The 25099-nt window shown below is 35.5% G+C and overlaps 3 protein-coding genes across 3 annotated transcripts in view; 1 reads left to right on the forward strand and 2 right to left on the reverse strand.

Moving 5' to 3' along the window:
- Nucleotides 1-2973: 2973 nt before the first annotated feature.
- On the reverse strand, nt 2974-3932 carry LOC306991689 (placenta-specific gene 8 protein-like). The gene is made up of 4 exons (XM_079599778.1): nt 3884-3932; nt 3626-3713; nt 3387-3511; nt 2974-3231 (listed from the first exon to the last, which is right to left on the reverse strand). The coding sequence occupies exons 2-4, from the start codon at nt 3708-3710 to the stop codon at nt 3121-3123; spliced, it is 321 nt and encodes a 106-aa protein (XP_079455904.1). The 5' UTR covers nt 3711-3713; nt 3884-3932; the 3' UTR covers nt 2974-3120.
- An 878-nt stretch (nt 3933-4810) lies between these two features.
- Nucleotides 4811-10854, reverse strand: srek1ip1 (SREK1-interacting protein 1). Its single transcript, XM_079599831.1, has 5 exons — nt 10522-10854; nt 10047-10094; nt 8631-8789; nt 6711-6786; nt 4811-6259 (listed from the first exon to the last, which is right to left on the reverse strand). The coding sequence occupies exons 1-5, from the start codon at nt 10532-10534 to the stop codon at nt 6073-6075; spliced, it is 483 nt and encodes a 160-aa protein (XP_079455957.1). The 5' UTR covers nt 10535-10854; the 3' UTR covers nt 4811-6072.
- Nucleotides 10855-11233: 379 nt separating this feature from the next.
- The window catches only part of cwc27 (CWC27 spliceosome associated cyclophilin), a 45628-nt gene continuing 31762 nt past the window's right edge, over nt 11234-25099 (forward strand). The window contains exons 1-9 of the mRNA XM_079598711.1: nt 11234-11480; nt 12310-12406; nt 12524-12636; nt 12972-13115; nt 13808-13906; nt 13998-14098; nt 15662-15731; nt 15821-15900; nt 16445-16606. Of these exons, the coding sequence (XP_079454837.1) occupies nt 11439-11480; nt 12310-12406; nt 12524-12636; nt 12972-13115; nt 13808-13906; nt 13998-14098; nt 15662-15731; nt 15821-15900; nt 16445-16606 (908 nt within the window). The 5' untranslated portion in view covers nt 11234-11438. The remainder of the gene's footprint in view (nt 11481-12309; nt 12407-12523; nt 12637-12971; nt 13116-13807; nt 13907-13997; nt 14099-15661; nt 15732-15820; nt 15901-16444; nt 16607-25099) is intronic.

Consider the following 25099-nt stretch of genomic DNA (forward strand, 5'->3'; position numbering starts at 1 on the left):
TAGTATAGTATTAGTAGAGTGTTAGTAGAGTATTAGTAGAGTGTTAGTAGAGTATTAGTAGAGTATTAGTAGAGTGTTAGTATAGTATTAGTAGAGTATTAGTAGAGTATTAGTAGAGTGTTAGTATAGTATTAGTAGAGTGTTAGTAGAGTATTAGTAGAGTATTAGTAGAGTGTTAGTATAGTATTAGTAGAGTATTAGTAGAGTGTTAGTATAGTATTAGTAGAGTGTTAGTAGAGTATTAGTAGAGTATTAGTAGAGTGTTAGTAGAGTATTAGTAGAGTGTTAGTATAGTATTAGTAGAGTATTAGTAGAGTATTAGTAGAGTGTTAGTATAGTATTAGTAGAGTGTTAGTAGAGTATTAGTAGAGTATTAGTAGAGTGTTAGTAGAGTATTAGTAGAGTATTAGTAGAGTGTTAGTATAGTATTAGTAGAGTGTTAGTAGAGTATTAGTAGAGTGTTAGTATAGTATTAGTAGAGTATTAGTAGAGTGTTAGTAGAGTGTTAGTATAGTATTAGTAGAGTGTTAGTAGAGTATTAGTAGAGTGTTAGTATAGTATTAGTAGAGTGTTAGTAGAGTATTAGTAGAGTATTAGTAGAGTGTTAGTAGAGTATTAGTAGAGTGTTAGTATAGTATTAGTAGAGTATTAGTAGAGTATTAGTAGAGTGTTAGTATAGTATTAGTAGAGTGTTAGTATAGTATTAGTAGAGTATTAGTAGAGTGTTAGTATAGTATTAGTAGAGTGTTAGTATAGTATTAGTAGAGTATTAGTAGAGTGTTAGTAGAGTATTAGTAGAGTATTAGTAGAGTGTTAGTATAGTATTAGTAGAGTGTTAGTATAGTATTAGTAGAGTATTAGTAGAGTGTTAGTAGAGTATTAGTAGAGTATTAGTAGAGTGTTAGTATAGTATTAGTAGAGTATTAGTATAGTATTAGTAGAGTGTTAGTAGAGTATTAGTAGAGTATTAGTAGAGTGTTAGTATAGTATTAGTAGAGTATTAGTAGAGTGTTAGTAGAGTATTAGTAGAGTATTAGTAGAGTGTTAGTATAGTATTAGTAGAGTGTTAGTAGAGTATTAGTAGAGTGTTAGTAGAGTATTAGTAGAGTATTAGTAGAGTGTTAGTATAGTATTAGTAGAGTATTAGTAGAGTGTTAGTATAGTATTAGTAGAGTGTTAGTAGAGTATTAGTAGAGTATTAGTAGAGTGTTAGTATAGTATTAGTAGAGTATTAGTAGAGTGTTAGTATAGTATTAGTAGAGTGTTAGTAGAGTATTAGTAGAGTATTAGTAGAGTGTTAGTAGAGTATTAGTAGAGTGTTAGTATAGTATTAGTAGAGTATTAGTAGAGTATTAGTAGAGTGTTAGTATAGTATTAGTAGAGTGTTAGTAGAGTATTAGTAGAGTATTAGTAGAGTGTTAGTAGAGTATTAGTAGAGTATTAGTAGAGTGTTAGTATAGTATTAGTAGAGTGTTAGTAGAGTATTAGTAGAGTGTTAGTATAGTATTAGTAGAGTATTAGTAGAGTGTTAGTAGAGTGTTAGTATAGTATTAGTAGAGTGTTAGTAGAGTATTAGTAGAGTGTTAGTATAGTATTAGTAGAGTGTTAGTAGAGTATTAGTAGAGTATTAGTAGAGTGTTAGTAGAGTATTAGTAGAGTATTAGTAGAGTGTTAGTAGAGTGTTAGTAGAGTATTAGTAGAGTGTTAGTATAGTATTAGTAGAGTATTAGTAGAGTGTTAGTATAGTATTAGTAGAGTGTTAGTAGAGTATTAGTAGAGTGTTAGTATAGTATTAGTAGAGTATTAGTAGAGTGTTAGTAGAGTGTTAGTATAGTATTAGTAGAGTGTTAGTAGAGTATTAGTAGAGTGTTAGTATAGTATTAGTAGAGTGTTAGTAGAGTATTAGTAGAGTATTAGTATAGTATTAGTAGAGTGTTAGTAGAGTATTAGTAGAGTGTTAGTATAGTATTAGTAGAGTGTTAGTAGAGTGTTAGTAGAGTATTAGTAGAGTGTTAGTATAGTATTAGTAGAGTATTAGTAGAGTATTAGTAGAGTGTTAGTATAGTATTAGTAGAGTGTTAGTAGAGTATTAGTAGAGTGTTAGTATAGTATTAGTAGAGTATTAGTAGAGTGTTAGTAGAGTGTTAGTATAGTATTAGTAGAGTGTTAGTAGAGTATTAGTAGAGTGTTAGTATAGTATTAGTAGAGTGTTAGTAGAGTATTAGTAGAGTATTAGTAGAGTGTTAGTAGAGTATTAGTAGAGTATTAGTAGAGTGTTAGTAGAGTGTTAGTAGAGTATTAGTAGAGTGTTAGTATAGTATTAGTAGAGTATTAGTAGAGTATTAGTAGAGTGTTAGTATAGTATTAGTAGAGTGTTAGTATAGTATTAGTAGAGTATTAGTAGAGTGTTAGTAGAGTGTTAGTAGAGTATTAGTAGACTGGTAGGGTTCGGGTTAGAATAAGTTGACATGTAGTTGTAAAGTTACTTATAGTCAACAGAATGTTCAAAGAACATCAAAATAAAGTGTCACCAATTATTGTTTGTATATGCTAACTGTGATGTTTTAAATGTCTGTGTGAGCATGCTGCAAACTGCTTTCCCTATGGGGATAAATAAACTTACTTCTACTAAATAAACTGACTACGATTATTATACTTCTCTTTGAATCTATAAACAGGAATTCATATGCTTCACAACACAAAGCACAGGCCACACTGACAATATACTAATATCACATACTCAGTAATGTGCTGGTTACACCACTGGACCTTTCCTGAGCTACATTTTATGATAAGATGATGAATGTGGAAGCATGAGCGTTTTGCCCATTGAGGCGTAATTAAACTTATGACACACTCTTAAAAATCGAGTTTCTTTATTGGCAATGATGGTTCCATGAAGATAACATACATTGAACATTTACAATGCAGGAAATTCTATAGCATCACTGCAACAACAACAGAAAAACTCTTTTGGAGCCATCATATTTAAGACATTGTCATTATGCATTAAATTGTTAACTCCTTCGACTTTCTTTGATCTTTAGTTTCCAAGAGCAATGCATAAGGAGTCGCTGGTATAGACGGGTAGATAGCAGAACTCTGAAACTCTTCCAGTTCTCATGGTTTCAGTGTCCCATTACTCTTCCTTATGTTGATGTCTCTCTTCAGCTGGCAGGCAGCACACGTTAAGCAGAAGTTCATGATCAGCCAGTCGTTACACATCGAACCCTGCAGACAAAACCAAATGCGATTCAGTCAAAACTAAACAATAGGCCATAGATAGATAGATAGATAGATAGATAGATAGATAGATAGATAGATAGATAGATAGATAGATAGATAGATAGATAGATAGATAGATAGATAGATGGATAGATACTAACTTGTATGTTATATTTAGTTCGGTATACACTTCGGATCGGCATTCCTAGACCGCATAAGCAGCACTCATTCATGTCCTTAGCAATGGAGCAGCCCAAACACGGGAGGCAGAAGAGGCCACAAAAGCCTAATAAAAACATATGATTGATTTAGAAGCAAATCACATCAGCAGGATAGATGTATAGATCACAATTTACTTGCAATATATTTGTGTTTAGTGCCATTGATTGGAATCACTTACACACGCCCACGTCATCAAAGCAGCTCATTAAACTTGTGTGAAACTCTCTGGATTCAAATGCACCAGGTTGAGATGTGATCTCCATGATCTAGGACAGGTAACAGAATTTTACATCAAGAAATCAATGTAAAAAAAATACCAAAATTTTTTTTTTTCAAAGCATTTTTCAAACCTGTAATCAGACATGGCATTTTAACATTTTCATGTAGAATTTATTAAGTTTCCCAAAAGGTAGGTAATATTTAATAGTAGCTTTACCTGATTTCTCTTTTCCCCTTTGCAGTTGAGTCAGAATATTCCTCTATGCGTTGAAACATGCAGAGTATGCCGATTATATATGGTTTGAAAAGTCACATGTTCAGACACGCACTTGGGAATGCATGGAAAAGGGTCAAGCCTACTTTTTTGGAAGCCTACTTTTATATATATTTATATTTATTATAAAAATATTTCTTGCCCTTCCGCTATTATCAAAATATGTATTGCCCTTCCTATAGGTTCAAAGTCAGTAGTTGTAGCGTAGATAATGGTTATAAATAGCCACAAATGTGTTTTTCCAAGAACTTGCTATTAGTTGCTATTTGCTTTCACACCTTGATGTAGCCTAATGTGCTGGCACACCTCTCATCTGTCAGAGATACATACAATATCGTTATATAGATTTATGATGATTGAACTAATAATTAGCTATTTTGGAATAATATTAAAAAGCTACTCTTATGAATATCACTATTTCTTTTATTAGGAAATTAAAGTGACAGACTGTGGGCTTATGATACGTGACTTGTAACATTGTGGATTCTGTTTACTCAGTAATTTGAAGCTCAGAAGTGATTTATTGCTAGCTAACTAAACCACGGTTGCCATGAGTATAGTGACCACATACACTTTTTATGACTTTAAAGATCCAGAGTACACTGGACACACTGCTATTAGCATTAGGCAGCTGTTTATACCAGGGCTAATATTTTTAACTAAAACTATTAAAACATTTTTGTTAAAGGGATAGTTCACCCACTATATTCATTAATATATTATACACTATAATATATATTCATTTTTGGGGTAACTATCCCTTAATTAATATAAAGCTAAAATAAAATACCATATAAATATTAGATAAAAAACTAGAAACATGTGGCAAGTTCTGAGAAACAGTTTTTTTTTCATTGCATTTTTTTTTTTAAATGAGTAAATTATTTTATTTACACCGTGCACTCATAAAAATGTTATTCCTGACTGCAGTGATGACATTATAAGATAAAAAGTTAAAATCCCTTAAAATTGCAGTTAAATTTTTAATAGACATTTTTTAATGACTGTAAGTAAATGAAGGAAGCAAATTAAAAAGTTAATTATTTTACTCACACCATACACTCACAAAAATCCCCTTTCAAACATATTTTGCGAGGTAATTTCACAGTAACTTTTAAAAGACTTATTTAATTAATAGATAAATTAAAGATAAATAGGTTATTTCACAATAACTTTGATTTGGTGGAAAGGTTCTTCAAATAATATTTTAAAATATACCTGCCGTACTGGAACACCTTACATATTGAACGTTATGTAATATCTGTTATGCTATAGTATTTAGACTTCTTTCATCATTATCTCAGGACATAAACTCTAGACATCAATCAAAAGATTTGATTGAATTATTTCACCTAATCTGCAAGAAAATCAGCAAACTCATTTCAGAACAGGGTGAGTCAGTTTAGGAAAGAGTTTGGTCATCTGTGTACAAGGGTCATTTCCTTCCCTTCCCTGACAAAGTCTAAGAGGCTGGACTCATCTCGCTCCAACCTCAGAATAAAGGATAATAAAGCATTTAAGCAGAGGAAAATATGAATGTGAGACCAGCTAAACCTCCTGTTTGGGTTATTTATATCACTCCTGGATATGAGCAGAAAGAGTTAACTAGATACTTGAAGATAACCAGAGGAAAACGTGAGGTCACATAAAGATAACGTCATTACTCATCGGCTTCCTGGAATACTTGGTCCTGATTGGTCATGGCATTCTGTAGTGAAATATTTAGTATAATGACTTCTGTATAATATAGCTGCCAGTCACTGCTCTGACATGTTATTTTTCTGGCATATCTATTATTTTTTATTAAGAGTTTAAAAAAAGAGAGGAAAACCAATTGCCCATGACCCTTTATTGTAGAATAAATGTGTCATTTTCAGCAGTTTTAGTAAAGCATTATAAAAACACAAGTGTGGTAAAAGTATTCACCCAAAAGGATTTTGGGTTGTTTTAATTTCATTTATATACAAAATACAGAAACAACACAAAGAAAAGCCCATCGATCAGAGGTGTCTGTTGCAGGATTATGTACAAATGGCTCTGGCAGAAGGTGTTTCATAGCTTCACAACAGTTCTTCTTCTTGGCTGTGATTGTGTGGTCCTGTAACGGATTCAAATAAACGAACTTATCGGCTTCAATCTGTGTTTGAAGATTCAGTGGAGCTGTCGGAGGAGGACGACCCCGTGTCTTTCTTTTTCTGCTTTTTCTTGTGTTTCTTTTCCTTCTCCCTTTTCTCCTTTTTCCCTTTCTTCTTGTGGCTCTTGTGCTTTTTCTTCTTCTTGTTCACTTCCTCCTCCTCCTCCTCGCTTGATGAGTGAGACCTGAGGTTATGAAAGAATAAACATATCATCAAACCCGTTAATAATGACATACAAAATTTATAAAAATGTGATTTCACTATTCTAAAGATGAAAACAGAAAAATGTATCATATGTTAAATTGTTTAGAAATCCACATATTTATGAAGGACTACGTTTATTAATGAAGGATTACGTCAATTATACATTTATTTTTTATTTTCTTTATTGGATTTTTCTACACGGAAAAACAAGAACACAGACAACAAACCCATCATTATCAATATGAAAGAATAAAGCACATAAATAGTAAAAACATCGACTTAGATTTGAGTTTAAATGGTTAATTGTAATCGTAACAAACAATATGTTAATAAATCAATTTTAAATGCAACATTTAAAATGCATTTATTCTTTTTTTTATACCAATAATTCCAAGGAAGTTAAAAAGTGCTGTGATTTATCAAATATGCACCTCTTTTTGGTCTTCTGATGGGATCTGTCTTTGCTTTTCTTTTTATGCTTTTCTTTTCTGGTATCTTCATGAGAACCTGTGTACAAAGTTTCCAAACAATCATAAAATCATTTAGTGACAAATGATGACTGCTAAATCATGAGAACTGACAGTAATCTGAGGCCTTGAACACACGAATACATTTAAAAACGCATTTCTCTCTCTCCGTTTTGGCCTTCCGTCCACACTGAGACGGCCTTTTTGTCCTGCAAAAGTTTTTGAAAACGCTCTCCCAAGTGGGCAAATTTGGCGTTGTAGTGTGGACTGTGAAAACTGAGGTATTTGAAAACAATGAAGCATATTGAACCGATAGATATGCATGTTTATACCGCTATTGTGCCTGTTATGAGCTATTCACTTTCACACAGTTGATCAAATATGTTACTTTGCTCACTCTTCATATCACAGTCCTGCAAAGATGACAGAAAATATACTTGCAATTCTGTCCTGCGTCAAAAAATAAGAGCATTTGCGTTTTAGACCAAACATATAATGGTGGATGATAGGGCTTGGACGGTATGGATTTTTTCTTACGGCGGTTGAAAAGCAAGAAATTCCTGCGGTATAGCGGTAAACCGCTTTTAATTATATTCCATATTTATGTTTACATAATATAATGTTATTTTTAAATGTAATCTATGTTGATTATATGAAAAGTGAACAGCATGAGTAAGATAGGATCATAAGATGGGTCAGACATGATTTTGACCACTTTATTAAGTTTTGTTTTGTAGAAAGCCTTTCTTTAAATTGAATTTCGTTTTGTATAAATTGTATCTTAATTTTAAATCACTGTTTCATCAACCAATTGCCTGGAATTAATAAATAAGCAGCAAATATAGCAGACATATAATAAGGACGTGGAGGCGCCGATGCGATCTCTTGCATTGCACGTGAACTGGAGCTCGTCTCATAAGTGAACCGAAACTCCGCGTATAGGTTACTTGCCTCACAGACATGAGAAATAAATAGAAAGCTTGAAATGTCTACTTTTAAACAAAATTCAAGACGAAAAAGAAACGGACTACTCTCTGCTTATGTAATCCGTATGAAATGTGCATTTCGTAGAGAAGACTTTACTCTGTGAAAATATTTATTTATTTTTGTCCCTGTGCGCCGATCGGAATTCTGGGGATACAAGACAATAGGCTATACAGGAACTTTAGCCGTTAAATATCTTTGCTGCATTGGATCAGTCTCCTTTCTAGAACAGCCAAGAGCTTTCTAGCCTCGTGGCTCGCGGCAGCAGCGCCTTGCATCGCACATAGACCTTAAAACAATCAGCGGATGGCGGGCGTGTGCGGTTTTAAAAATTGGTTAAAAAAAACGTTGGTGCGGATAGATGGTGAACGGAAGATGAGTTTTGTGATGCAGCTGCGGATGAAATAATAGCCCATCCGCGCATCTCTAGAATGGAATGTTATTATGCGTGTCATGGAACAACATTGCGTTCCCCAACTCGTGAAAGGTCGGATTTGCTCCATCTTTTGATGATAAGTTTTGTTTAGAAAACCTTGAATCCATGAAAGACACAATGTCATTAGACATAATCCATGTGATTAGAGACAACGTGCACAGATGTGCAGGCCAATGTGTTTTTCTTTTGCGGTGATGACGGAGACAAGCTCAGACCCGCGGTAGGCGTCACGTGACCGCGGTATTGCGTAACCGTCCCAACCAACTTTTGTAAAACCCTAGTGTGGACTGAGAGCGTTTTGAAATGAAAACACTGTTTTCAAATGTATCTGAATTAATGCCTCAGTAGTCAGGTAAACGTGCCAGTGAAATTCTTAATATAATATGAAGAAAAGACCCACGACAGGAGTGGAAATAAAAAGCATTTCAGTCTAAACAGTGAAGGAACCTAAACAGTGAAGGAACCTTTTGATTGGCTGCTGCCGAAGATCTTTTCTTTACTGACAGCTTCCTGTTCCTCCTCCTCGTCACTCTCCTCAGTGCTGGTGCTGCTCACATCCAGGACAATGTCCTTCCTCGGATCCACGCGAACAAAATTACGGCATTCAAAAGTAAGGTGTCCGGCTGATGAAAACATTGGATGATACAAAAGAGATAAAGTATGAATATGGTGAGGCTGAACATTATTAACATGCAGACAAATATATACACAAGAAAAATATGTTTATATGTGTAAACGACAGACAGACAGACAGGCAGATAAATAGATAGATAGATAGATGACAGACAGATAGATAAATAGATGACAGACAGACAGATAGATAGACAGACAGATAAATAGATAAGATAGATAGATAGATAGATAGATGACAGACAGATAAATAGATAAGATAGATAGATAGATAGACAGACAGATAAATAGATAAGATAGATAGATGAAAGACAGATAAATAGATAAGATAGATAGATGACAGACAGACAGATAAATAGATAAGATAGATAGATGACAGACAGATAGATAGATGACAGACAGATAAATAGATAAATGACAGACAGACATACAAATGAGAGAGAATTAATGAAAAATGAACTTAAAATGAAGCGAAGGGAAGAAGTAAAGCTTAAACATTTAATTACGTATGGATTAGAGAGCTTATTTTTATATCTTAAGAGAACAGAGCTGATTAAGAGAATATAGAGAAGTATTATGGTTTTATATTTTAGTTGTTTTATTTATTTAAAACTGGTCCACACTCCAATACAGTAGGTGGCGATAATGCACCTTAATGTTGGTGCTACCTGCCATAAAACCGACAAAGAAGAAGATGATGACAGACAGACAGATAAATAGATAGAGACATACAGACAGAGAGGTAGATAGACAGACAGATAAATAGATAAGATAGATAGATAGATGACAGAAAGATAAATAGATATAGATGACAGACAGATAAACAGATAGAAGACAGACAGATAAATAGATAGATAGATGACAGACAGATAAACAGATAGATAAATAGATTACAGATAGACAGATAACTAGATAGATTACAGACTATAGATCGATAGATAGATAAATATCTATCTAATAAAAATCTATCTTATCGATAGATGACAGACAGGTAGAAAGTCAGACGGAGATAGATAGGAAGGTAGATAGATAGATAGATATATGCTATCTATCTATCTAGATAGACACAGACAAACATATAGACAGACAAAAAATAGATATACCAGACAAAACAGTTTAAACTGTATGCATGTTTTTATCTGTAGAAGACATACAGGTAGCAAAACACAATTAAAATAATATGTATGTTTTGTAGATAGATAGGATAGATAGAGCAGAATTATAGTTAATTTAATGATCGTCATACTCACGATATCCACATCTTTTACAACCAGCTCTGATGTTGTCTTTGTTTGGACCTGTTGGTAGGGAATTCAATGAGCTTATCGCCACAAGACGTCAATTTAAGAACACATTATTACAAAACCAACCCCAGCTAGAAGAAAACGTGTTTGCGTAAGATATTAATAAAATCGTCCTTATCTACAGATTTCAAGATTGATCTGCCTCACCGTTAATACAACATCAATCCTGCATTATATCAAAACTACGTGTTTACATGAATTCATGTAAATCAATGTACAAATCATTAGTTAACAGTAACCCTTAACTGGTGTAAAATATAAAGTCTGACATGCAAAGATATGCGCTTGATGTGAATCGACAGCTCACATGAAGATAATAATGAAGTGAAATAATACTTTCTAGAACAATCCAGAGGCATATCGACTAACGTTACAATGACTGAAACTAGCGGACAATCCATTAATATCTGCAAAAGCATACCTTGGGCAGCCATTATCTACGTTACTCTATTGTTTATTGATCTGAAGTATAACAGAGCAAAATAAAAAATAAGAAACTCGTTGTTTTGGTTCCGCCGCTTTTCAAAGCATGAAATCAAACCGTTTGCTAAAAGACTCCGGCTGGAAACACCCGGTACACACGGTGGTTCCCCTCACAGACCGTTAAATCCCTCTTATGTGTTTGACAAATATTATACATTCAAAATGTAAGCACAATAGAAATATAGATAATAAAGAGCACAATGTCATAAGATAATAATTACTGTCATGTGGACAGAGGTTTAAGGGGAGCTCGAGCCTCGAAACCTGCATTGAGACCAGATTGAGACGCATTGAAATCTGAAAATCTAATATTCTGTCTGTTTTGTTTAATTTTTGACATTTACATCCTAAGCATATTAAATCAAATGATTTATAAATCATATACAAATAAATCAAGAGATTAAAGAAAATGTTTTTACTTTGTAATCACAATCGGATGTGATAGGTCCATCTAGACAGCGCGGAGAAAAGTAACATGGACCACAGACGACTGCAAGCCGTCTGTTCGAGAATTTACACCCAGGTTTACAATTTACACCTGTATTATAACCAGGTTTTACACACAGAAGACGAGACAGCGTTTACTATATCATTCATGATGTGAATTCTATTCTTTGACGGGATAAATGAACATTTCCTCCGTGACGATAGGGGGCGATAAGGTCGAAGAAGAGCGAGCGCTCGAGACTGTCTGTCGGCATGACAGGATGCGCTTGTAAACATCACAGGAGAATAGTTCATATTTGCCAGACGTGCTTATGGTCTTCTAATATCTGCGTATATTTTGTACCTTTTCTATCAACCAATGAAACAGTTTTGAGAGAAATATACCTTGAATAATAACACGCGTTAAAGATGAGCAACATATATATTCAAGAGCCGCCCACTAATGGAAAGGTGAGTTTTAACATCATCTCAAACTCATATTCATGGGAAATAATGAATACAATGATACGTTAACTTCTCTTTTAGTTGTTCATATAAGCAATTATCAAGCAACGAAGCAATATTCCATGGAAACAAATAATTCGTTTTATTACATTTATTTATTTACTTATTTTATCATTTTTGTTTGTTTTGAATCACATTTGATACATCAGGCATGATACATCGTACAGTATGATACAGGAGAATATGCAGGTCATATTAAAAACACCTCAGCTTTATTCAGAGACCCAAACTGGGCAAACAAATTGCAATTTTGTGCATTTGCTGAAAAATGTATAAGGCCAAGAAGACGAAATTCTTATGTAAATCATTGAGATCTTTATAACTGTATAGCATATACTTAAATAAAATGTCTCAGTCTATAACTTCCAATAATATGTCTTTGAGATATTATTTAAATGCGTAGGTTTATGATCAAAGCTCTGTAGTTTTTATTTTGGGGGTCAAAACATATAATGCAATGCAATGCAATACAATACAATGACGACTGAAAGATGAACACATAACAGTCCTCAAAAGCCTGATGTATCTTATTTGATAAATATTCACATTTTATGTATTGACAATCAAATAAACCTATGTCACTTCAGTCCAGTTAATGTTCATCTTGAAATATTACCAACAAAATAAAGGTTAAAGTTTTAACATTTAAGGTTTCACTGCAAAATATCAATAGATATTCAGATGATAGAAAACATCTATCTATCTATCTATCTATCTATCTATCTATCTATCTATCTATCTATCTATCTATCTATCTATCTATCTATCTATGTAGGTGTTGCTGAAGACCTCGGCAGGTGATATTGATATAGAGCTGTGGTCTAAGGAAGCACCGAAGGCATGTAGGAACTTCACTCAGCTCTGTATGGAGGGTAAGTTGGGTCATAAGCTAAAATATGCAGACATAAAATGTAAGGAATTTGTCACAATGCCAGTTTTTTAATCAAATACCTGGACTGTTCTTCATAAACATTGCTTCTGTTTTGCAGGTTACTATGATGGCACAGTCTTTCATCGCGTGGTGCCAGAATTCATTGTTCAAGGAGGGGATCCGACGGGCTCAGGAACAGGCGGGGAGTCCATCTACGGTCGCACTTTCAAGGTTGGTCTTGACCCTTGTGACAAGTTCGCTATTTTCAAGATGAAATTAACGATCTACAAATACATTTGTCCATGCATACAATTAGAGACCTATGTTTGTGTAATGCCCGGTACGATTCTGGGCCGTCCCAGACAAAGGATGAGCAACCGTGGCGATTTCTGTGGTCGTGGCTCCTAAACGTCGGACAGTGAGAGAGCTTCAAAGACGGACGTTGACACAGTCTACATGCATGTCGTTCCCGAGTTTATTAGATCCATGTCGGACAGTGTGATTTGTAATGATCTTATAGGATTATAGGTTGCTGTAGTTTTAAAGGTTTATCTTTCCCAATGCAGGATGAATTTCACTCCAGATTACGCTTCAACCGGAGAGGTTTGGTTGCCATGGCAAACGCTGGACCGCATGATAATGGGAGCCAGTTCTTCTTCACTCTTGGACGGGCTGATGAACTTAACAACAAACACACCATTTTTGGAAAGGTGATGTTTCACAAGATTTGTGCTTGCAGTTTATGCCTTTATGACCCATTTAAAGGGACAGTTCACTCAAAAATGAAAACAGACTAGGACTTTCTGATAAAATACACTACCGGTCAAATGTTTTGGTTTAGTATGATTTTTTTTTGTTTTGTTGTTGAAAGAAATGTAATACATTTATTTAGCAACTGGATTCATTAAATTGATCAAAAGTGAATGTAAAGACATTTATAATGTTACACAAGATTTCTATTTTAAATAAATGCTGTTCTTTTGAAAGAATCCTGAAAAAAAAGTTCACTGTTTACAAATATAAAAATATTAAGCAGCACAACTGTTTTCAACATTGACAATAATCAGAAATGTTTCTTGATCATCAAATCATCATATTAGAATGGTTTCTGAAGGATCATGTGACACTGAAGACTGCAGTAATGATGCTGAAAATTCAGCTTTGACTTCAACTTTGATCACAGAAATAAATTACATTTAAAAATATATTACAATAAAAAAATGGCTATTTTGAAGGAAGATGAACTTTTGATCTGGAGTGTACAGTAAAAGACATTTCATTTTTGGGTGAACTATTTCTTTAAGTCTTAGTACTCATCTATCAATTAATAATGATCAATGTTTTATTGAATTAAATGCCCTCTTGGATTGCTTCTTTGTCACATGTGTGATTGTGTCTGCAGGTCACAGGAGATACTGTGTATAACATGCTCAGGTTAGCAGACGTGGAGTGTAACAATGACGAACGGCCACTCAACCCACACAAAATCCGAACCGCAGAGGTTTGTTTCTGTCCCCTGAGCTGGCTTTACCATTTTAATTTTACTTGTATTTCCACATGCAGTCCTTGACTGGTCTTGCATTCTTACACAGGTCTTGCATTCGGCCTTTGAGGACATCGTCCCGCGTGAAATGAAAGTCAAAAAAGTAAAAAACAAAGAAGAAGGGAAGAAATCACAGTCCAAAGCAACCAAGTATGCCACTCTTTCTTTCTTTCTTTCTTTCTTTCTTTCTTTCTTTCTTTCTTTCTTTCTTTCTTTCTTTCTTTCTTTCTTTCTTTCTTTCTTTCTTTCTTTCTTTCTTTCTTTCTTTCTTTCTTTCTTTCTTTCTTTCTTTCTTTCTTTCTTTGTATTTAGATACCAACATCGAAGACATCATGACATTCACAATGCATTTAACGTCTGTCCATTCTTTGACTTTAATTCTCCTTGTTGTCTAAAGCGATTATTCAAGGCCCTCTCACATAGGCTAAGATATTTTCAGCAATTTTGCGGTAATTATGACAAAAGCTGCTTGTTATAAGCTTTTTTTTATTAACAGAAACTTTAAAGCTACACTGTGTAATTTTTTAAGTTGATTCTTAGCAAAAAAACACTTTGTTCTTTCAAAATTATATGTGCTTATTAATGTATAATTACTTCTATCAACTTATCAAGTATTCTCGTAAGTGTAAATCTGCCATTTATAATAAATACGGGTGAGGCAGTCGAATGCCGGCAGCCATGTTGCGCCTCCATCTTCAAAATACATTAGCCAAAGAGGGACATACCTGGAAATTCAAGCTTTGCCTTACGCGTTTTTACACTCAGTGGCACCGTGGCGAATGCGAGCGGGAGATTACTTGCGACTGCCGGCGGAGTTAAAACGCCCTCGGGATGGGAGGGGCTAGAAAGTAATATTCAGTTGCTAGTCATATACACTTTCACCGCTAGATGGGAGAAAATCCTACACAATGTAGCTTTAATATATAAAAATGTATATATATTAAGCCATAATTCATTTTCTGATTCTAGAAGTTTCAAGAACTGTATGTCCTTCAATAAAACAAATAGATATTGGGAGAAAAAAAGAAATATGCATCTTACAATCAGTATTTCATCCAGTGTTATTTTAGTATTATTTCTATACTATTATTATTTATTAAAATTTTTAATTAGCTTTTATTTTTATATTTTTCTTTTTCTTTTTACTTAAATGTTTTTTTATAGTAATTTTGCCGTGTACTTCTGTCATTTTTATAATTTTTAAAAAATATTATATTATTATATTATATTATAATGTATATATATATATATATATTATTCAAATATGTTTTTAAATATATTATTCATCTTTTATATATATATTTGAATTTGACTACATTTTATTTCAAACAACAAAAAAGAAAACAACTTTTAATTTTAATTTGATATTTTTAGGTTAAATTGATATTTAGTTAACAATAATAGTGATTACTATGATTCTTGCAAGCATCACATGCTCTGAATATTAAACTTTCAGAAATCATTCTGAACTTTGAACCACAAACATTAATGATACATCAAATCATGTAGATTGTCAATCTTATCAAAAACAATCAGGTTAACAAAAAAAAAAGGATGTTAAAAAAATCCCATATATTTACAGAAAGTAAAGGGTCCATCTTTATTATATGATCTTTTTTTTTTTTTAAGTTATGATTCGATTTTTTTGTTTTGTTTTAATTTTGTGTTTTGATGCGGTATAATGTTATATTAACCAGGAAGGTTTCATTATAGGAACTTCAGCTTGTTGTCGTTTGGAGAGGAGGCCGAGGAAGAGGAGGAGATGGTCAAACAAGTCAGCCAGGTATAGCTTTGTGTCCGGTCACAGATATTCCTCTGTGGAGGTGAATATTCATGTGTGGGAAAACGCTTTCAACATGTCCTGTCTTGCAGACCATGAAAGGGAAAAGCAAAAGCAGTCACGACCTGCTGAAGGATGATCCCAAGTTAAGCTCTGTCCCAGTCGTTGACAGGTCAGGAAAAAAATCCCTTGAATAGTAATGTCATGATATATTGATGAACTATCTTAAGCATGCAGATGTAACCCATATTTATGTAAAAAATAAAAATGTATTAATATTTTGAATTACATTTTATTTTTATATTTGTAGTTTTTAATGTTAATTTTAATCATTTCATTATGTAGCGTTACATATTCGCAATGTTTTAGTTAGTTTTATTTATTTTCAGTTAATGATTTTAGTGCTTCAACTTATTTTAGTTTATTGCCAAGGCAACATTTCTAATTTTCGTTTAGTTTAGGTTTAAGTTTTTCAACTAATAATATTTTATTGGTAACACTTTAGTTTAGGGTCCAATTCTCACTATTAACTAGTTGCTTATTAGCATGCATATTACTAGGATATTGGCTGTTTATTAGTACTATATAGAGCACATATTAATGCCTTATTCTGCATGACCATATTCTACATCCCTTGATCCTACCCAATTTTAGTTAACAATAATAACGCTAGTTTGAATGCTATATATATACTATATATATATTTGTATGTAAAGCAACCAAAGTGGCGGAGATGATGCCGACGATGATGTGGAGGACGACATCGATCGTGAACTGGAGAGAGAGAAGCTCCGAGAGAACATTGCAAAGAAACTGAAGAAAGAAAAGATGGATGAGGAGAAGACCAGTCAAGACATGGTGAAGAAGACCTCTCGCAGGTAATGCCGTTCTCTTCTGATGATGTCCTTTTCTCTTATTGCACAGTTGACATTCAGTATTTAGTATTTATTAGTACTTGTGAATTGTACTGTCATACACACACAACTGGAATCGGTTGTTTTTTTGAGCGAGTGTTTGTGAGTCGAGTCGATGTCATGTGGTGATTACTACTAGAAGTTATTATGGTAAAGAGGACCTAATTGCTTTTTGACATCTTCAACTGTCTTTAGTGTGTAATAACGACAATACAGACTTTTTACAGTACAGATTGTTTCAAAGCAGCTTTACAGTGATAACAGGAAAATAATGCAACAAAGTTTGTTTCGGCTGTACAGCAGATCTGGAAGAAAATAGTGTCATAGTCCAGCTTAAAGGTCCCGTTTTTCCTGTGTTTTTGAAGCTTTGATTGTGTTTACAGTGTGCAATATAACATGTGTTCATGTTTCGCATGTAAAAAAACACAGTATTTTTCACAAAATGTACTTATCTGTATACATTTTGTGAAAATGTTTTCACTCTCCTTAAAACGGGCTGATGACTTCCTTGTTCTATGAAGTCCCTTCTTCAGAAATACGTAACGAGTTCTGATTGTGCCAGCGGTTCCTGTTGTGATTCGACAGCAGCTTAGCGCACGTTGCCCGGAAAGGTCACGCCTCTTACCATAGTGGAGATGCATGCGCTCAGTGTTATTGTTAATATGGCCAAACAAAGGTGATTTGACTCTGAGATGAAAATAACAGCGTCTCGACGACATGGCGACAAACACTCTACAAACGCAACTTTTCCTCTTCTCTGTAGGTGCGCAACAAGACCACGCGTGCTGAGGTTAGTCAAAAAACTGTTCTAGTGACGTCATTAAAGCAGGATGTAGACGGATGTAGTCCAAACCGGCCGTTCGCTGTAGGCTTTGAAAGGGGACTTCTGTTAAATCAAATATCTCGCTTGGCATTGAACTTTGAGCTTTGTAATTTTACAGGTATTATTTATGGTCTAACAGCAACATTACACACTAGCTAAAGTTTAAAAAATGGGATCACGAAGAACAGGACCTTTAAGTAAGTTTAGTGATCTGATGGTTCATTTTTGTTATAAAAAAGTAATTAATTTAGTTCATGTACTGTATATATATATATATATATATATATATATATATATATATATATATATATATATAGCCACTCTGAAGAAACGCTCTGTCATCGTCCAGCTCAGTTCAGTTCTCTTGTAATCGTGTCAACGTCACAATATTCCTCATTTAAATAATTCCTGCCCAAGGCATACGCAGAATAAAGGGGGCAGGGCCTGGTTGAGTTAATTAGTAGTGTGTTGAAACTCACTGTGGAAGCAGTTGACCAATCACAACACACGGATCCAGCTGACCAATCAGGGGCCGGTTGCATAAACATAGCCATTATGTTAAGACAGTGACTTAAAGTCCCCCTGTGGTGAAAATCAAGCTTTTAATATTGTTTATGTGTCTATGTGTTGTTTTTAAAATGCTTTAAGACAAACCATGTGCAAATTCACAAGTCAACATCATTTGCGGAGTATTTTCTCCTTAAAACTACAGTCACTTTCTGACGTCACAAACTACCTTGTAACCAATCAGATCAACGCGTGATTGCCAACGAGTGGATCTCTAAGCTGGTGTGAGTGAGTGGAGGCGGGGATAATTTGCACATTCATAGAACGGCGTATGCTAAATGAGGCAAGGGTGTAGAGTTACATTCAAGCTATTTTAAGGCATGAAGAAATTATTTTTCAAGGAAAAAACTTTTATGTCATTTTGGTGATCAAAGATGAGTTTTATGGGATAAAATTATTGACTACAGAGGGACTTTAAGTTCTAGCATGACCCACTAGCAGTTGATAAAAAAAGAGCTATGAACAGTCTTAAAGAAAAAATTGGATAGGTATAAGATAAAGCATAAACCTGTGCCAAAGTCTCTATAGGGAGCCTGAAGCAGTCCCTGGTGTACTAGCATCCGTGTTCTGGGGGTTTTCAATTCAGATACATCTGTACATCCTGGAGGACCAACGACCTGAAGAGATTAGCTCCAACACACACCTGAACCAACTAATCAAGGACTTGGGGATCAGTAGAAACTATCAAGCAGGAGTGATGGAGCTAAACTCTGCAGGATGCTGGTCCTCCAGGATTGGCCAGCGCTGCTGAATGTGCTGTGGATAGAGCATATAAAGTGTGTCCAGCAGAAGGCACTGTTGGTCTGTGAAGATCAGACGCACATCCCAGGGATGCGGATGAGTTGCTTCGGCATTAGTGTCTGTCACAAAATGTTTTATGTGTTCTTTGTGTTCTCCTAAAATGTACCTCTGTAATTTTTTTTTATAGAATTAGGCTTTCCATGTTAATATGACAACTTTAAAAATTGAATGAACCATTATTAATGTTTTATTAGTTTCTACATGGCCAGTAAATAGGAAACTGATTGGTTGACTGATTTTAAACACTCATGATCAATCCCTACTTTGAAATGCATAGTCTTTTTCCAGTCAGCATTGTGTCTGACAACCTTAAAGAGACTTTAGCACTTACTATGCACAGTTAATTGCAAAATAAAAAAATAATAATAATATTTTAATGATATTGGACCCTAGTTTAGAGTTTATATTATGATATTAAATGCATGTTTACCAAAACCAGTTATTATTTGCACGCATTAAGGATGTGGAAAATTACTCTTATTTTCAAAAATTTTAACTTGACACATAGTCTTAAGAACTCAAAGCTCATATGAGAAACCTCTACAAAGTGATGTACATGACATGTATCTAAGTAAAGCCGGGTGCAAGCTGTAGGATTTCTAATAGTCCTTTACGATTGTCAGACTTGATCCTCACTGTAAGCCACGTCACGCTGTAAGATCTCAGTTGACTTTAATGTCAGACTCGTCAGAAACGGTCAACCCGTGGCACGTTCAGTGACTGTGAGCAGCATTTACATGCGGGATAGGAATGTTGGCTGTCAAACAAAAGCAAGCGTTCATTTTAAATCATGGCTTATCTCTTTAACCCTTATGTGCTGTTGTGGCTGTTTTCAGCCACTATGGGGTATTTTTGAGTCTTATTTTGGCCATAACTTTTTCCGTGTTTCAGCAAATGGAATGATTTTTGGTGACAAAGCTTATTTTTACACATATTTTAGGAAAATGCTTTGAAAATTTTCAAAAACTCAACAGTACACTCTGGGCAAATTCACTACCCTTTCGTTATGTTCGTGGCTGAAAACAGCCAATACTTTAAACTGCTGTAAAAATTGATCAGATAAATATTTTCTTGCCATTTTTTTTGCATAAATCTATTAATCAACCTCAGTCCTGTTCAAAACTACTAAATGTTTTTAAAAAAATCAAGATTTTAACTCTTTAATTGCCAAATTCATAAATTATGTAACTGATTTGGGAGGGGAAAAAACACAAAATTACTTATTTTCAATATAAAATGTGATTGTGGACTGGATTTTTTTTTACCTTTTATCACAGTCTTGGACATGTCAAAGATTAGAAACAACATTGGTTTTGATGCATTGTTAGTTTTTGTGCAGCATCAGATTTTAACTTTTTCTCCCTCATTTACTGTTCGTGGCTGTTTTTGCCCCATTGACTTCCATTATAACCACATTTTTTGATTGCAAAGCCATGACACCATAAAATCATGCATTTTTGATTGTTGGTGGTTTTCCCTGTTGGGAAGAGGTAAAAAAATTTTTACTGTTGATAACCAGGTGGCACCATTAACCCTTTATATAGGCCTGTGCAAAAAAAAGCTTAGTTTCTGGCTTTTACATGGAGTTATATGAAGTATAATAGCATAATAAAGTGTGTGTGGTGTGTGTGTGTGTGTGTGTGTGTGTGTGTGTGTGTGTGTGTGTGTGTGTGTGTCGTGTGTGTGTGTGTGTGTGTGTGTGTGTGTGTGTGTGTGTGAGTGAGTGAGAGAGAACTCACCTTGATGCGTCTGAGAAAATCAAAATATGCACCTCAGCTCTCAGAACTACATGGAGTAAACAAAAACAAAGTAAGTGTATTTATGCATCTGCCTTTTGATAATGAGAAATGCAGACTAAACAAAAACTAAGCAAGTGATTTGAACACTTGCATGCAAGCCTGCTGGTCATTTGATGGTGAGAAGAGCAGCAAGCAACATGAGAAAGGGCTTGACTTGTAGTGAAGTTTTAGAGATGATTCTGCAGCCTGACCCTCCAGCGAGCTGCAGGATGTATTGTCTTCTCCCTCTGACACCACAGACTCAGGAGAGTCAGACCATTATTTGGATGTGGCACCCTCATCATCCTCTCTAGCTTCCACTGAAGGCGAGGAGGATTCGGAAGATCCTGGGTCTGGGTGGATTGGGAGAAACGGCGAAGTGTGGTTTTCCACCAACCCGGAGACAACTCCCTTTCTTCAGCCTGCCAGAGGCATGACTTCATGGCTGACGCGCTATGCCATCGCAAGGGTCCAGAACATTGATTCTGTGTTCAATCTGTTTTTTTACGGGCGCCGCACAATGAGAAACTGGACCGGGGTGGACTCCACAGATCTCCGTGCCTACATGGGGCTACTGATTTTGGCCGGCGTCTACAGGTCCAGAGGGGAGTCCACACGTTGCCTGTGGGATGATCACAGTGGGTCGTGCGATTTTTAGAGCCACCATGTCCCTCTCAAGATTCAAGAAATCACCAGAGCTCTACGTTTTGGAGGTTGGTCATGCTGACAATGAGGTCAATCATCTCGTCGGCCCTGGAGTCACGCCTCTGGCAGGCTGAAGAAAGGGAGTTGTCTCCGCGTTGGTGGAAAACCACACTTCGCCGTTTCTCCCAATCCACCCAGACCCAGGATCTTCCGAATCCCCCTCGCCTTCAGTGGAAGCTAGAGAGGATGATGAGGGTGCCACATCCAAATCAGGATCTGCCTCTCCTGAGTCTGTGGTGTCAGAGGGAGAAGACAATACATCCTGCAGCTCGCTGGAGGGGTCGGGCTGCATGATCATCTCTAGAACTTCACTGCAAGTCAAGCCCTTTCTCATGTTGCTTGCTGCTCTTCTCACCATCAAATGACCAGCAGGCTTGCATGCAAGTGTTCAAATCCACTTGCTTAGTTTGTTGTTTAGTCTGCATTTCTCACCATCAAAAGGCAGATGCATAAATACACTTACTTTGTTTTTGTTTACTCCATGTAGTTCTGAGAGCTGAGGTGCATATTTTGATTTTCTCAGACGCATCAAGTTCTCTCTCACACACACACACACACACACACACACACACACACACACACACACACACACACACACACACACACACACACACACACACACACACACACACACACACACACACACACACTTTATTATGCTATTATACTTCATATAACTCCATGTAAAAGCCAGAAACTAAGCTTTTTTTTGCACAGGCCTATATAAAGGGTTAATGGTGCCACCTGGTTATCAACAGTAAAAATTTCAATTTTTACCTCTTCCCAACAGGGAAAACCACCAACAATCAAAAATGCATGATTTTATGGTGTCATGGCTTTGCAATCAAAAAATGTGGTTATAATGGAAGTCAATGGGGCAAAAACAGCCACGAACAGTAAATGAGGGAGAAAAAGTTAAAATCTGATGCTGCACAAAAACTAACAATGCATCAAAACCAATGTTGTTTCTAATCTTTGACATGTCCAAGACTGTGATAAAAGGTAAAAAAAAATCCAGTCCACAATCACATTTTATATTGAAAATAAGTAATTTTGTGTTTTTTCCCCTCCCAAATCAGTTACATAATTTATGAATTTGGCAATTAAAGAGTTAAAATCTTGATTTTTTTAAAAACATTTAGTAGTTTTGAACAGGACTGAGGTTGATTAATAGATTTATGCAAAAAAATGGCAAAAAAATATTTATCTGATCAATTTTTACAGCAGTTTAAAGTAGTGGCTGTTTTCAGCCACGAACATAACGAAAGGATGGGAATTTGAACAATGCACAAGGGTTAAAAGACAACTGAGAAAACAAACAAACAAAAAAAACGATGTGTGTGGAGCAAGTGGTGGTTTGTTGTCGTCTCACTCATTGTCATCAGGTTCTTTGCTCCTATTGGTTTTTGATTTGACGGCCGCATTGCAGGACTGTGCCTCAAAACGTCTGACACTGCCAGAATTTCATCAGAGGTAAAATCTGATCGCAGCGGTCATTAATTGGCTGTCGGTGAACATGTCAAACTAGCGATCAAAGACTTCAGATTCTGGCCTAGGATCAGAGGAATCTTCTAGGATTAGGATTCACAAAATTTGTCTCAGACGGCCGAAATCGTGGCCAGAATCGAACAAAACAACTTTTGTTAGGAACGTGTTTAGAGTATTCTTGTTCAGATAGCACAAAATAAACTGACTCCTCTTGCTAAAAACGTCTTTGTTTTGCATTTGTTAGAAGAACTTTTCACAGATTTGACGCATTTATACAGAGCAAGAGCATCATTTAAATAAAATTGTGATGATTGAATCCAAGAATGAGCAGCATTTTCACAGATATGTATTTAGGAAATAAACAGGCATAATATCAATAACCTTTGAGTGCACAAAACTATTGTAGTTAGTAATTTACTAGTATTTGTTATTGAGTTAATGTAACAGAAATTGCTTTTGTGTTTTAAAGGGAGTTAAACTTCTTCTAATTGGCTATTACTAGTAACTGCAATTTTATTTGTGGCGCTAAATTTCCACAAAGCAAAAATACACAATAATAGTTGAATATACTGAGGGTGTTTTTGTCAGTCAGCTCACTGTGATCTCAGCGTGTTGCTGGTTGACCAGACGTCTGACTCCTGAAGTTTCTAAAGACCAGTGGCACCTGCAGTGGACCAGAACTGTGGCACAGTGGCTCCTCGTCCTCAGTGGATCCGCTCCAGTGGACACAGCCGGGTCCCTCAAGGTGAAGGAGATTTCTGACTCAAAAATCAAATTACTCTGCCACAGCAGGGGAAAACGTCTCGCTCCTGCCAACCTGGCAACCCCAGCACCGCTGCTCCTGAGAGACCGCGTCGTACATTAGAGAAATTAATTGTAAACGTGCTTCTGGAGTATTTTTCTTTCTTTGAAAACTGTTTGAGCGTCTCTGTCGATGCAGTGCTTTCTTTGAGAGCTATTGTTGACCTTTCTCTGTGCTCAAAGATGCTTCATTTCATCCTTGCATTTATTTAGCTCAATTACAAAAACAGAGACCCTGCTCAGGGTTGGTTGGAAAATTCTGAAACAAATGAGCTTGATGAATCCCTGAAAAAGAGTAGCATATTTCTGCCCTACAGATGATGGCTTAAAGGTATAAGCTTTCTAATTCAGTGAAGGGCCAGTTCTTTTTTCATATTTAATAATGTGCAAAGTAGAACTGACTGCGATTTTTGTATTGTTTGCCTGTTAAAAACTGGCTGCAATGATGTTAGGACGTTGCTATGGGTTTACTAGGGTATTCTGGGTGGTTGCAATGTCGTTACTTATTGAAAAAAAGTCCACATCCAAGTCCCCATTTGACGTGCTTGTGGGGCCAATAATTAATTTTCATTTTGTGGCTGATTACAGATAAATCGTCTATATTAAGGATACGTTTACACGACAATTATGTTTGGAGAAGTTTTTCCTTTGCGTTTATGAAAAGTTTCGTGTACAGACGACAATAGTGTTAAAATGATCCTCGTTCACACGGATCAGCGAAAGCGACTAAAAGTGTGAAAAAAGTGGTGCACACTCTTCCTAAAAGTGGTGTGCACTCTTCCTAAAAGTGGTGTGCACTCTTCCTAAAAGTGGTGCGCACTCTTCCATTAAAAGTGGTGCGCACTCTTCCTAAAAGTGGTGCGCACTCTTCCATTAAAAGTGGTGTGCACTCTTCCTAAAAGTGGTGTGCACTCTTCCTAAAAGTGGTGCGCACTCTTCCTAAAAGTGGTGCGCACTCTTCCTAAAAGTGGTGCGCACTCTTCCTAAAAGTGGTGCGCACTCTTCCATTAAAAGTGGTGCGCACTCTTCCATTAAAAGTGGTGCGCACTCTTCCATTAAAAGTGGTGCGCACTCTTCCTAAAAGTGGTGCGCACTCTTCCTAAAAGTGGTGCGCACTCTTCCTAAAAGTGGTGCGCACTCTTTCCTAAAAGTTGATTCCAAAACTGATTAAAATGGCGTCGTAAAGATGAGTGCAAACAGAATACAATACATTGACATCAACATTAGTTTTAATGTAGAATCACACCGAACGCTATTGCGGAAGTGAAACTGTGACATGCATCTAGCAGTTAACGTAACGATAACAGATACACTTTCAAGCAAAATAATCATATTGATTCAAGCATTTAACAAGTTAGTTACTTGTTAGTAACGCCCACAATACTGTTAAAATGATAGCGTTTTTGAAGTAAGGCCTTATTTTTGTGGGAGATTATAGTCAAAGTGCAAGTTGCAAAAACTACTTGAACAAAGATCTTGATCTCATATTCGTCT

Source organism: Phoxinus phoxinus, assembly GCF_949152265.1.
Source record: "Phoxinus phoxinus genome assembly, chromosome: 23".
NCBI classification, from domain to species: domain Eukaryota; kingdom Metazoa; phylum Chordata; class Actinopteri; order Cypriniformes; family Leuciscidae; genus Phoxinus; species Phoxinus phoxinus.

Bases quoted from the DNA above. Each gene is read 5' to 3' on its own strand.
- srek1ip1 (XM_079599831.1), bottom strand. The intron at 6,787-8,630 runs GTTCCTTCACTG...CTTTGTACACAG, and splicing joins CGGCAGCAGCCAATCAAAAG to GTTCTCATGAAGATACCAGA. The intron at 6,260-6,710 runs GTGCATATTTGA...TCATAACCTCAG, and splicing joins CATCAGAAGACCAAAAAGAG to GTCTCACTCATCAAGCGAGG.
- LOC306991689 (XM_079599778.1), bottom strand. From the start codon at position 3,710: ATGGAGATCACATCTCAACCTGGTGCATTTGAATCCAGAGAGTTTCAC. The intron at 3,512-3,625 runs GTAAGTGATTCC...TGTTTTTATTAG, and splicing joins CTTTGATGACGTGGGCGTGT to GCTTTTGTGGCCTCTTCTGC. The intron at 3,232-3,386 runs GTTAGTATCTAT...TTTTGTCTGCAG, and splicing joins GAACTAAATATAACATACAA to GGTTCGATGTGTAACGACTG.